At 42.0% G+C, this 13,315-nt stretch overlaps 1 protein-coding gene across 1 annotated transcript; it reads left to right on the top strand.

The window, feature by feature from the left end:
• Positions 1–8,312: 8,312 nt before the first annotated feature.
• On the top strand, positions 8,313–12,616 carry klf11a (Kruppel-like factor 11a). Its single transcript, XM_017456089.2, has 4 exons — positions 8,313–8,489; positions 9,706–9,951; positions 10,495–11,419; positions 11,854–12,616. The coding sequence occupies exons 1-4, from the start codon at positions 8,466–8,468 to the stop codon at positions 12,147–12,149; spliced, it is 1,491 nt and encodes a 496-aa protein (XP_017311578.1). The 5' UTR covers positions 8,313–8,465; the 3' UTR covers positions 12,150–12,616.
• Positions 12,617–13,315: the final 699 nt, after the last annotated feature.

Raw genomic sequence — 13,315 nt, 5'->3', positions numbered from 1 at the left:
TCGTCGCAGCAGGTGGTGTACACAACCGACACCCACCTATACTGCAGTCCTTAGTGTTAAATGCCTTCAGTTTAGTTTCAACAGCAGTTACTACTTAATTTATCCCAATCTACACCCTCGATTCTGGAAAAAGTTGGGACAGTATGGAAAATGCGAATAAAACCAAAGAGGAGTCATTTAGGAATGTACTTTGACTTGTATTTCAACAAAAAAAATGTATAAAGGCAAGGTATTTGATGTTTTACCTAATTAACTGCATATTTTTATTTATTTATTTATTTATTTTAATTGATGCATGCAACACGTTCCAAAAAAAGTTGGGACGGGGCATTTTCGGACTAATAGCGATGTGCCAGGTTGAAATAAGAAGGTGATGTGAAGCAGGTGAGGCAAGCGTCTAATCATTGTGTGTGTATAAGGAGTCTCCAAAAAAAAGGCCGAGTCCTTTAGGAGCAAGGACGGGTCGAGGCTCGGCAGCAGATGCATTAGTGAATAATCCAACAAAGCAAATCGGTAGGATTTTGGGCATTTCACCTTCTACAGCGCACAATAGAATTAAAAGATTCAAGGAATCCGGTCAAATCTCGGTGCGTAAAGGGCGAGGCCGTAGATCACTTCTGAATGCGCGTGATCTCCGATCCCTCAGACGTCACTGTCTTAAAAACCGTCATGAGTCTGTAATGGAGGTCCTGACACTGGCTCGGGAATACTTTGGTAAACCTTTGTCAGTCGACACCATTCGCCGCTGCATCCACAGATGCAGGTTAAGGCTTTACTACGCAAAGCAGAAGCCGTACATCAACACTGTCCAGAAGCTCCGCCCACTTCTCTGGACTCGGGCTCATCTGAGATGGACAGTAGCACAGTGGAATCGTGTTTTGTGGTCTGACGAGTCGACGTTTCAAATAGTTTTTGTACAAAACAGCCGTCGTGTTCTCCGGGGCGAAGAGGAAAAGGACCGTCCGAGCTGTTATCAGCGTCAGGTCCAAACGCCAGCGTCTGTCATGGCATGGGGGCGCGTCAGTGCCCATGGCATGTGGGCGTGTCACTGCCCATGGTATGGGGGCGTGTCACTGCCCATGGCATGGGGGCGTGTCAGTGCCCATGGCATGGGGGCGTGTCACTGCCCATGGTATGGGGGCGTGTCAGTGCCCATGGTATGGGTAACTTGCACATCTGTGAGGGCAGCATTAATGCAGAAAGATATGTAGACATTTTGGAGCAACATACGCTGCCATCCAGAGCAGGACAACGCCAAACCACATTCGGCCCGGACTACAAGCGCATGGTTGCGTAAGCAGAGGGGAGAGAATGGAGGGGGGGAAACACCCATACAATAGACTACTACAGAGAAAAGGATGAATGATTATGATTATGACGTAAGGGTGAACAAGATGTTTCAATAAAATCAAGCCACATTCAGTTCCAGAATTATTGGCACCCCTGGTAAAGCTGGGTAAATCCATGACTTCCTTTTTCACTGGGGTATAAATATGAAGTGACACAGGGATCATGTTCCCTTAGTTATTCATAAACATGTGGAAGGTGGTAGCACTGTGGAGTCTCCAAATCTACAATTAAACACCATCTACATGGCAGCAAATTTTTTTGGAAGGCGTGCCAGGAGAGCCTATTTCTTTCATATAACCCCAAACATGAGTGCCGGGAGTTTGTGAGACGCTAGCAAACTTTTACCAAAACTGGTTTCTATGGTCCGATGAGACAACAAGAGCGCTGTTTGGAAACATTCAGTGAAGAATGGTTTTACAGGGAAGAACCTAATCTCCACGGTTAAGGATCTGTGATGATGTTGGGCTGCGAAAACTAAAGGAATTTTAATGATATAGATTTCACCATGAAGATCCTCTTCAGAGAAAGAGTTCATTTTACACAAACAGTTTGTTGAAATATAATTTTCATGAATTTTTATCTAGAAGACTCCATGTGCTGTGGCAAAAATGTTTTATATACGCCATTCTCAATAACTGGAATGTTTTTTTTTTTTGTTTTTTTTAAATAATTAATTGACTTCATATTAATTAATTTACTATGTTTTATTAGTTTTATAGAGCGCTATAAGTGTTACTAGTCATCATAGTATACTCTCTTTTTCTTCACAGTTTTTCACTTCTTCTGCAGGAAGTGGGGGTTGGTTGGTGAAACCAGAACTGCTCTTACCACAAATTCCACAGGACTCCTCTCCTATTCACCTTTTTGTGAACTATGGCTGGCTGCTTCTTTAAAACCCGTTTTAAGTGCTTTAATTGACAGTGAAGTGTGCTTTAATTAACAGATTAATTAACACATTCGATTCCATTCGAATCCAATGATTAGTCATGATAACGGAATTGAATGAGCAGGAATATGTGTTGGGGGTATTTAGTCGTAGAAAGTTATATTTAGCTCGTGTAGATTATTTATGCCTCGATGACTGTCTGCGTTTTTCTACTGATAAACGTGCTGGGCGGATTGTGTTTTGCTCGTCGGTGTCAGTCAGTGCGTGTCTCCGTTTTGGGGCTGTGGTTCACATTCAGTCGTGTGTGAGTTAACAGCGCTCTGTAAAGTTTCCTCTCTCTTGGTTCTGTGGGTTGTTGGGTGTGGAGCAGACTGCTAGCTCTGAGCTGCACTCATTGGCCTCAGACCTCAGAGACTCTTTGCGACTCAGCTCTGTTAATAATGCTGAATAGGTATGATCTCACTAGACAGCCTTTTAAACTGTACATGTTTGCCTTAAAAGAATGACCTGTTTTAAAACAATACCCTGCATTACATTTGTACCGTTTCCTACGGAAGGGAAGTTTAGGTTATATATAAAAGCATCTGACATCACTGATTGTTAAAGAAAGCCCACCAACTGTTTCTGGTTGACCTACATTAAAAAAAAACAACCCCCACCTAAGTCAGCACATGGCTTAGAGTTACCATTTTTCTTTCCCAGATGCCCTGCCCATGCTGCCACTGCATTTTTTCCCCCGTCCACAACCGAAAAGAGATGACACATTCGTTATCAAGCCCTGCACATAGGCAATGTGTTGGCACACATCCAACTTGCACTCTCTGCCCTCCCCCCCCTCCCCCCCTCTCTCGTGCACGCACATGCACTCTCTCACACACATAAACACATACTTCCTCCCCCGACCCTGAGCCTCGCCCCTGCAGCTCCACCAACACCCATGAATTTCCAGCCTTCAAATCTTCCCTCTACAAAAATTGGGGGGATTTTATACCATTGCATGTGTGTATAGGGATGCACTGGAAATCTACTTGACTTTTGAGCACTGAGTTAAGGAATTTTTCCACTGTATTGCTCAAATACAAGAACTGGCCCAGATTCCAGTGGAATTCTGTGTCTATATTACTGATGAGACCAACGTGAAAGAAGTGTTTGGATGAACTTTTTGTTTTCTTTTCTGATTGGCCATTAGGTTAACAAACCTAATGGCCAAGTCAAATTAGTGCTTTGGGTCCATTTTCAAACAGTCTCTTGATCAAATTTTTTATACCTCTGTATATATAATGCTGCCATGATGAACAGTGCTTCTACCCCCACCCATGAGTGACAATAATTCCTACTTGTGCCGTTCTCGAGCAGATACCAAAAGGTATAACGGGTTGTGTTCTGGTAGTCAGTGGTGGTCAGGCACAGTTCCAGGTTTCTGTTGTCAAACATCTAGTACTCTGTGTATTAAGAGCCCATGAGTTCCTAGAGACAGTAACTAAAGGATAACAACACGATATATTATCTGTTTATGATAACAATTGGACTTTGCCATCAGGATCCATAAAAGCAGCCTGTGGACTGAGGCTTCCATATATACACAGCTTAGGAGCTACTTGTCAGTGAAAACAAAGCAAATGTGAGGCATATTCGGACACACAGGAATTTAACAGAGATATAAATATGAGGTAACACACAGGCCATATTCCCTTAATCATTCATAACAATGGGTAAGGAATATAGCTGTGATGTGCGGCAAAAGGTTGTTGAGCTTCACACAATGGGGCGTGTCTATAAGAAAATAGCAGAAGCATTGAAAACGCCCATTTCCACCATCAGGGCAATAATTAAGAAGTTCCAGTCGACTGGAAATGTTCTGAATCGACCTGGAATTGGACGTGTGTCTGTATCGTCTCAACGCACTGTGAAGAGGACGGGTCGAGTGGATAAAACATCTCCAAGGATCACAGCTGGAGAACTGCATGTTAGTTGTGTCTTGGGGTCAGAAAGTCTCCAAAACTACAATCTGAAGTCACCGACATCACCACAAGCTGTTTGGAAGGGTTTCAGGAGAAAAAGCCTCTACTCTCATCCAAAAACACACTCGAGCGTCTTCAGTGTGCAGACACGACTGGAACTTCAAATGGGATCGGGTTCTACAGTCAGATGAAACCAGAATAGAGCGTTTTGGTAATAAACACAGAGGTGGTTTTGGCACACAGAGAGGTAGCCGTGTGGAAAAGTCCCTCATGTCCACGGTTAAATATGGAGGTGGATCTTTAATGTTTTGGGGCTGTTTTTCTGCCAGAGGACCTGGACATTTTGTTAGGATACATGGCATCATGGACTCCATCAAATATCAACAGATATTAAATGAAAACCTGACTGCCTCTGACAGAAAGATTCAAAGGGGCCGTGGTTGGATCTTCCAGCAGGACAATGATCCAAAACATACATCAAAATCAACACAGAAATGGTTTACTGACCACAAAATCAAGTTCCTGCCCTGACCATCCCAGTCCCCTGACCTGAACCCCATAGAGAACCTGTGGAGTGAACTGAAGAGGAGACGCCACCAGCGTGGACCTGGAAATGTGAAGGATCTGGAGAGATTCTGTCTGGAGGAATGCTCTCAGATCCCTCGCCATGTATTCTCCAACCTCATCAGCGTTATAGGAGAAGACTCCGAGCTGTTATCTTGGCAAAGGGCGGTATTGACTAAAAGGGTGCCAATAATTGCTGCACACCTATATTAACCAAAGATATATATATATATATATATATATATATATATATATATATATATATATATATATATATATAATATTGGGATAAATCTGTGTTTTGTTTGCAATTGTTTGATATCCATGAGAGCGGGGTATTTTTGTGTTTTTTTTTTTTTTAACAAAATATCAATAGGTTAAACAATCAAAACAATTTTTTACCACCACCTTCTTTGGTATTTACCAAGGGTGCCAATATTAATGAAGGGCACTGTAGTTGTGGTGCAGTAATCTGAAACCTAACCATACAAACCTACATTGATACCCATAAAAAGATCATTAATTTCGGAAGGCTTTCCCAGCACTAGCTCTGGAAGACATTTTTACATCAGGCATTAAGGCAAAAAGTCAGAACACTTTTGGTGTTAAACCTCTCTATAGTACTGCCCATGTCTCTCCCTGTTTACATCCTTTAAGCTCCAGTAGCAACAGGGGTGAAGTTTGAAGTGGCCTGCCATTTCCAAGACAGCACCCCACCAATTGGCATTTGGTATGACACTGAGCTGTCGCAGTGGATGGAGTTTCTAGTATGGTATTAAATGATATTTTTAGGGATCCGGATGCCTTCACTAAGCTCCAAATAAACATGGCATGTCCATATGTCACGAAAGCATGTATGTACGTGGTAAAAAATGAAGGTTATTCCGGCTCGGGTCCTATTCAAAACAAATACCACCTTGTTCATGAAGCATAGCATGGTCTGCGTCTCCTTCTTTTTGTTCTACTGAGATTTTCAAATTTAGCTCGTAAGTCTATTCATAGACTAGAACTGAATCAGCCCACTTGCTTATCCTATTACACCCATGATACAATGCCTGATTAATTGAAAATGATCCTTACAATCCAATGGAAAACAAGGGCTGGTGTAGGCAATATTATCTGGGGAACAAAGGCAAAAGCAATAATAACCTAGGCAGGTAAACAGTTGCATCCGCTTTCTCTCCGAGTACCATAGAGCAGCTGTCAGATTTGGGGAAATACATCTGAGCGCTCCCTTTTCCTTGACTGGAGTTTTTCTAAAGCCATTTTTGTCCGGTTTTAAGGATATGTATGTGCATGTGTGTGTACGACATTTTTAATGGCGTCCGGTCCCTATGTTTCACTATAGACCTCAACTTTATAGCGCTACTCGCGTTTTCTATGGTGGTTGATGGCATGTGTGAGATTGTTGATCTCTGACATTTCATCTCAGAATTCCGTATATGTACATGTCAACAAATAGACGATTATGTCCTGTCCTGTAGTTACAAGGTTAACACTGTTCGATTGAGAGCCGATGCAGAACTCTCGCGTATTATCTAAACATCTAAGTATACGCTTTAAAGCAATGATCGTTAAGCCGAGCTTCCCTTCTTGGACAAAAACGCTTTGGCTGAATATGTACTACATATTAAAAATGAACAGTACCTTTGTATGATTACGAACTATCAACTGACAAACATCATGATCCACTTCAACATTAAATCCTATAACACCCCAATAGTGCCAGCTACAAGTCAAATCGGGTTAATATTTTTATATTAAAGGTTTATATTAATACTCTTGTCATAATAGATATTCATGTAAGGAGTCTCCAGTGTCAGCACTTGGAGGTAAAGCTGTTCCTATAAGTTTTCCACTACAGCATATTCTTCTTTGCACTTTGCAGTTGGCCTCTGCGTTGCGCCGCACCGCCCTGTCATTGACTGTTTTCCTATAACAGCACAACCCATCCCGTTTTATTTATTTATTTTTTTTACTTATTTGCCCCTGTTCCCATGACAACATTTTTGTCATCCTCTACAAAGAAAAGCTTATTCTCACGTCTGCCCGTCTACATTAGTAATTTCTGGTTGAGATACATAATTAAACCAGGCTTATTAACCATTTCCTTTTCTAGAACGTCTTATTTATTTGGTTTAATATAAATTTGATATTTCCAGTGGCAAAATTTAGTTTCAGCTCGAATCTTTGTTTAGCGCTCCAGGGTCCTTTGATGTGTTTTGATGGATTTTTCATGATATGTAGTCGTTTCCATTGATTACCTCTGCTTAAACCTACTTGCGTAAATCTTTAAGCACTTTGAGATTTTGAGCTCCAACTGAAAAAGTGCTTTACAATTTAAAAATATTTACACTGACGGCATTTAGCCCTTATACAGAGTGACTTACAGAAGTGCTTTTAGTGTCTAACAGAAATGTCCGCATGACAGAAAAACAGGTAGGATTATTATTATTATTATTATTATTATTATTATTATTATGCCAAATAAGTCTCTCTCTCTCTCTCTCTCTCTCTCTCTCTCTAGAGGGAGGGAGGGACTTCAGCAGCTCTTTGTTTGCAGACCCTGCTCCCCCCCCCCCCCCCCCCCATCTCAGACACAATCACAGGCCCCCTCAGCATCTCCGAGAGTCATGAAATGAGTCCTTTTCCTTTACAACATGAATCTCTACACATGCAAGTGGCCAGCTCTGTATTTATGAGGACCCTAAAGCAGTTTAACGCTCTGGAAGGCTTCAGGTTTGACTTTATGAAACGAGAAACACACAAAGGGCTGTTTTAAAGCCCTAGCAGAGCTACAACAAAGAGGTACCGCCCACTGCTGCAAGCCACGCCCACTCCGGGTCCTTTAAGGAGAAGCTGTGTTCAGCAGCTGAGACCAAGGAGGGCTTTGAGTTCAAACAAACCGAGCTGTAGAAGGAAGGCTGTCTGTTTTTGTCCACGGGATGAAAATCACATGTCAGAAATGTGCAGTGTTAACGGTTTTAAATAAATAAATGAATTAAAAAAAAAAATTCGAATATATTAAAAAAACATGTTCTGGGAAAATAAAACCATATTTGGAGACAATCAAGCGAATAGGCTGTGACTCGTCACGGGTGTTTTGGTAGTTGTCTATCCTTTGTCATAGAAGCAGTGTTTGTGAATCGACGTGATGATATACGAGTTAAATCATTCATTTAATTGCTCGTCATTCCGCCTTTATTAAACGTGTCGCTAAATGCTGTGTTTTGAATGTTCCCGCATGATGTTTTGTTTCCATACTTCTTGTTTTGGCGTCACAGAGCGCCAGACGCGTGCGGAGTAGCTCTGTGTTGCGCGCGCTCGCCGCTCCGACCTTTCCCCCAGTTCATGAGCGCCGGGTTCACCGGGTTTACACTGACACCGCTGACTCCTGCGTTACGCCCCCCAACAGCCACGCACCCTCTCTCCACCAATCAGCTCCCGATCACGACCTGCTCACGCGCTGTCTCCGCGTCTATTGGTCCAATTCTGCTACACCTTTGTTTTTTGATTGGTAACATGTTACCACCAGCCAGACTGTTCTGAATTTTGTTTCTGCTTTTTTTTCCCTCCTTCCTCTGTTCCTGATTCACTCAGCTGAGGTTGGACCTTGCAGTAAAAAGTGGTTACACTTCAGATCCCGGGTTCTGCTGGACGCCTGTGTTTCCTCGCGCTGCTGTGTACAGGGGGTTCTGCTCCGCATGCCGACCTTTGCTTCAGACCAGGTAAGTTGGTTTCTATTGTAACCGCGTCTTTGACACTTTTACCTGTTTTGCGCAATGACCCAATAGTAGTGATGAGTTGAACCATGTTTATGCAACAAAGTTGCATGTTTTGTAATAATCCTGGGCATATTATTATTATTATTATTATTATTATTATTATTATTATTATTATTTAGTCTTGGATTGATGGAGTATTAAACCAGTTTTATCCATGTTTATGTATTTATAACCAATTGCTCATAATTGGCATACAATTTAAGATTATATACGGCATGCATGTCATAGGACTTATCCATGTTTTTATATGTTTGTGTAAAACTATGCAGACTCAATCAATTTGCCGTAATCAGTGTTGTGCATCATGCCCTTTAGTGATGAGACGCAGTGCTCTTTGAGATAACATCACATTCTCTCAGCCCAGTTCCCATCCTTGTTTGAAACCAGTGGGGAGGAGGCTGTTTAATTAAACCACGTTATTATTACCAATTTGTGTGCACTGTAGTCTGTGGGGGCGGGTGCTGTAGTTTCATAACATCACGCCCCGTTGCATTGTGTGCTTTTTTTTTTTTTTTTTTTTTTTTAATGGCATAGGTGTCCCTTTTTTTTGTGGAGGCTTTGTTAGAAAAAAGAAAAAAGGTGGACTAGTCTGAATTTTACTTCCTCATGTGGGTGTCCACCCTGGTTAGACGCACGTCACTCTTAAGGCTATTTTTGGGAGATGGGAGGTTCCCAACAGACCTAGAGCTGGAGGGGCTAAAACACTGGGGCCCCCCTATCTCTCTCTGTGTCTCTCTCTCTGTGTCTCTGTCTCTCTCTACCTCTGAATTGCAACATCTACGCGCAGCTCAGCATTCAGCATTCAGCGGATGCTCGATAAGCAGCCACACGGCCGACTTTCAACACTATCAGTAGGACTGGCGAAAGCAATAAGTAAAATGGATACAAGTTGACTGGTAGAAAGTATGGGATACAGAAACGGAGAATGATGACGTTGTTAAGTCTGCGGTGGTACAGCTGACACTCTAGTTCTCATTCCTTGGCTGTTGAACAAGTGAAACACGACGATACGATTACCTTTAAGCTTTTATCTCTTCATAATGATCACATTCAGTAATATTGCTGGTTTATAAGAAGCCTACTCGATGCAATAACAGCACCTATAGCCTACTTTGTGCAGCCCCACTTAAGCATTCTTTACTCAAATTGTTCTTCCCAGAGCAACTACGTGGGAATCTGTGAAGTGATGATGGAGAGGAACAGGTACAGTGATGGGAAGCCCTGCTCCTCCACTCTGGAGTATCATGACCTTGAGGCAGCTGAGGCTCTGGTGTGCATGAGCTCTTGGGTTCAGAGGTCACACAAAGCCCGCCCGCTTACGCCAACCTCAGACTCCTGTGACTCACTTAGTCTACACCCTGAAACCCTGGAGCCCCCCAAAGACCTAGTGTCCCTCTCTTCACTAGTGAGTTTAAATATGCTGAAAAATATTAAAGACTTATTTAGATTGTTTTTTTTTGTTGTTATTTTCACACATTGAATTACCGACTAGTACAGAAGTGAATTATTATTATTATTATTATTATTATTATTATTATTATTTATAAAAACAAAAGAAAAAATAATGTTATGCTAACGATAAAAGCAACTATTATGGGTTTGAGTATTAGAATATACGCACCCCACCCCGACTCCATAAATAAATTCATGACAAATTAAATGTGCACTTAGCTTTTGTGTACTTGCCTAAAATAAATAAATAATAATTTTTTTAAAAAAGGAACAAGTTTGTGGCATCATCATTTATATCAGTACAGCATGAAATAACATTTTAACATATCATTTAAAATTTCCTTATCCTGCTATACCAGCATACTGTCACTGAGAATATTACAAAGTCAAAAGTGGAGCTCTTACACAAAAGGTCATTTTGAAAGGAGAAATGAAAGTGTTGCTAAACATAAAACTGATCTAGTTCACATGCTAACCTTCTCTTCTACCTTACTAGTGCATGACCCCGCCACACAGCCCCAGCTTTGCTGAGACCTCAACCACGTCTGCTATCATCAGCACCATGCCTCCTCTGGGCTGCTCGGGCCTTAAACCAAGTGTCTCATTGCCCAGAATGTGCTCCGTCTTGACCAACAAGGCGGAAACCCCCTGTGGCCTGCAGGCTGGCATCACCACATTCCTACCAAACTCCATTCCACCTCAGCCCTCTGAGACTGGCACACAATGCAGGGCCACCAGTGTGATACGACACACTGCAGACACTTCTCTGGATCATCTCGTTAGCGCCGGACAGGAGTGTCCTGGTTCATCAGAGAGCCCTGCCCAACAGACTGAGCTCGTCTCTGATTCTACAGCCCGGATCAACATCCTGACTGAAACACAGACATACATTAGTGCTACAAATTCTACTGCAGAAGTGGAGAGCACTGCCCCCTCGGCCAACTCTACAAGCCCCTCCACTCCTGCATCACAAGCCTCTTCATCCATGCCTCAGTCTCCCATGACCAGTCCAGTTCTGTGCCAGGTATTTCCTGTGAATGGGCAGACTGGAATCATTTCTGCCTTTGTTCAGACCCACGTTCAAATGCAGAGCACTGGGCCAAAGCCCATCCTTTCCCAGTCCACCTCTTTCTCACAGCCTCTTCTAATGGGTCCTTCAATGGCTCAGGGTACAGTCATGCTTGTCGTCCCTCAGTCCTCAGTGTCTCCAGCTCCGCCTTGCCAACAAAATGTTGTGACCGTTGGCAACACAAAACTCCTCCCCCTGGCCCCTGCACCAGTCTACATACCCTCAAACCAGAGCGGGGCCTCCACACACACCGACTTCTCTCGCAGGCGCAACTATGTTTGCAGTTTCCCAGGATGTAAGAAGACATACTTCAAGAGTTCTCACCTCAAAGCTCATCTGAGAACCCACACAGGTTGTTACAAATGCAATACAAGTTCCTTTCCTGGCTTGTGAATTGGCTCAGTTTACAGTGATGCCTAGAAATGGCAGTGAATGCGCAGTAAACACTATAAATAAATACTTATTCATGTATTATTAAAAAAAAAATAAATAAATAAAATAGGAGACTATTTTCACCTTTTAAAATGATCATTCTTGTAGTTTATGGTGAAGGGTGGCGAATCTGTAATCATTTTCCACTCTCTGTCACACACACACTGATTTAACTGGCTGAAACATAGAAAAAATAAAGATTTTGAAAATCCGATAGAATTCACAGACGTGTTCGACAAATCTATTACTCAGTAGGATTTTTCAGCAAAAACATCTGCTGATTTATAAATGTTATATTCAGTTCCTTTTACAAGAAAGCTTTTTGTTCTGATCATGACTGTTTATGTTCCTCAGGTGAAAAACCGTTCAGTTGCCATTGGGATGGCTGTGACAAAAAATTTGCACGTTCCGATGAACTGTCCCGACACCGCCGCACTCACACCGGTGAGAAGAAATTCGCATGCCCTGTGTGCGACCGACGTTTTATGCGAAGTGACCACTTGACCAAGCACACTCGCCGTCACATGACCGCCAAGCGTTCCGCGACATGGACCGCCGATGTGCGTGAGCTGAACAAAACGGCCTCTACCCAGCGTCCGTCATCACAGTCTTCTGTCTCCCTCAGTGTCCTCGTACCTGCCTCAAACTAGGCCTAAACTCTAGACTAGCCTAGACTCTTTCACCTCAGGACAATCTCCCTCCCACTGACCATTGTACAGGGGAAACATGAAAACCAAGGCTGCTACATATCCATGTACAAAACAGACCGTTGCACTGGATTTCTTTTCTTACCATTTGTTGTTGTTTATAAGGACCTTTTTCCTCCCTTCTTTTTTTAAATGTCATGTCTCCCAAAAACGTATGCACTTCATTTGCCAAAGTCTTTGTTGGTTCATGTTACATTATTCTATGCCATTGTATATACTTGTACATAGATGTAACTATCTATATGAATGTAATGTGTATTCAAACGTGCATTTATTGGCAATATACGAATAAATGTTAAGTTTCTGTCAAATGAACAGTATTCTTACCCGTGATACTACCTATTATCTTACTTTGAATATTATTTAATGACCATTTGAAGAATCAAATAAACCTTCATGTTTATGTAGTATTCTCAGTGTTTCCTTTGATATTACTGTATTTAAAGTTGTTGAATACCACAACCCCAGGTAAGCAAAGACATCAGACAGCTGTGCAATTTCCATGCAACCGAAATGTTCAAATAAATGGTACAATAAACTAGTATAAATTGCAGTGTAAAATATCTCTGGTGAAATGTTTTTATTATTATTTTAAAAATACACAGAAATTGAGAAAGCACCAAAATAATCATTTCCAGTTATGCAAGTTCAGTTATGCAAGTGCGCTCTGGACGCGGTTACACAACAGCGCGAGCGCGGTCTCCTCTTTAACACCCAGTAACAAACTCTATCCAATCACAGTGCGCCGTTCAAGAGCGCTTAGTGGGCGCGACCAATCACGTACAGATGTGAGCCCTAATGATTAGTTGGTGTTGTGCCCGCCCATCTGTCTTACTGACCGATATTCTCAAACGGAAAAACAATTGCTTGTGACGCTGAATTAAAACACTGCATGAATACTGGAAATGTTTAGTATAGGCGACATGGTTTGTATTTGTATTTACCAATCGCAGATAAATACATGTAATTAGAGTTAAAAAAAAAAAAAAAATTAAAAAGGAAGCAAATTGCCTAGGTAAATTAGGGCCTAGGGCGCGGACGCAACATGTTATGTTTTTTAATTAACCCCCCCCCCCCCCCCCCCCCCAAAAAAAAAAAAAACAAAACAA

Source organism: Ictalurus punctatus, chromosome 25 (assembly GCF_001660625.3).
Source record: "Ictalurus punctatus breed USDA103 chromosome 25, Coco_2.0, whole genome shotgun sequence".
Classification (NCBI taxonomy): domain Eukaryota; kingdom Metazoa; phylum Chordata; class Actinopteri; order Siluriformes; family Ictaluridae; genus Ictalurus; species Ictalurus punctatus.
This window is presented reverse-complemented; position numbering and strand designations above follow the sequence as displayed.

Excerpts from the sequence above, each read along its gene's own strand:
- klf11a (XM_017456089.2), top strand. The coding sequence starts at position 8,466 with ATGCCGACCTTTGCTTCAGACCAG. Across the intron at positions 8,490-9,705 it reads CGACCTTTGCTTCAGACCAG|AGCAACTACGTGGGAATCTG; the intron begins GTAAGTTGGTTT and ends TGTTCTTCCCAG. Across the intron at positions 11,420-11,853 it reads TCATCTGAGAACCCACACAG|GTGAAAAACCGTTCAGTTGC; the intron begins GTTGTTACAAAT and ends TATGTTCCTCAG.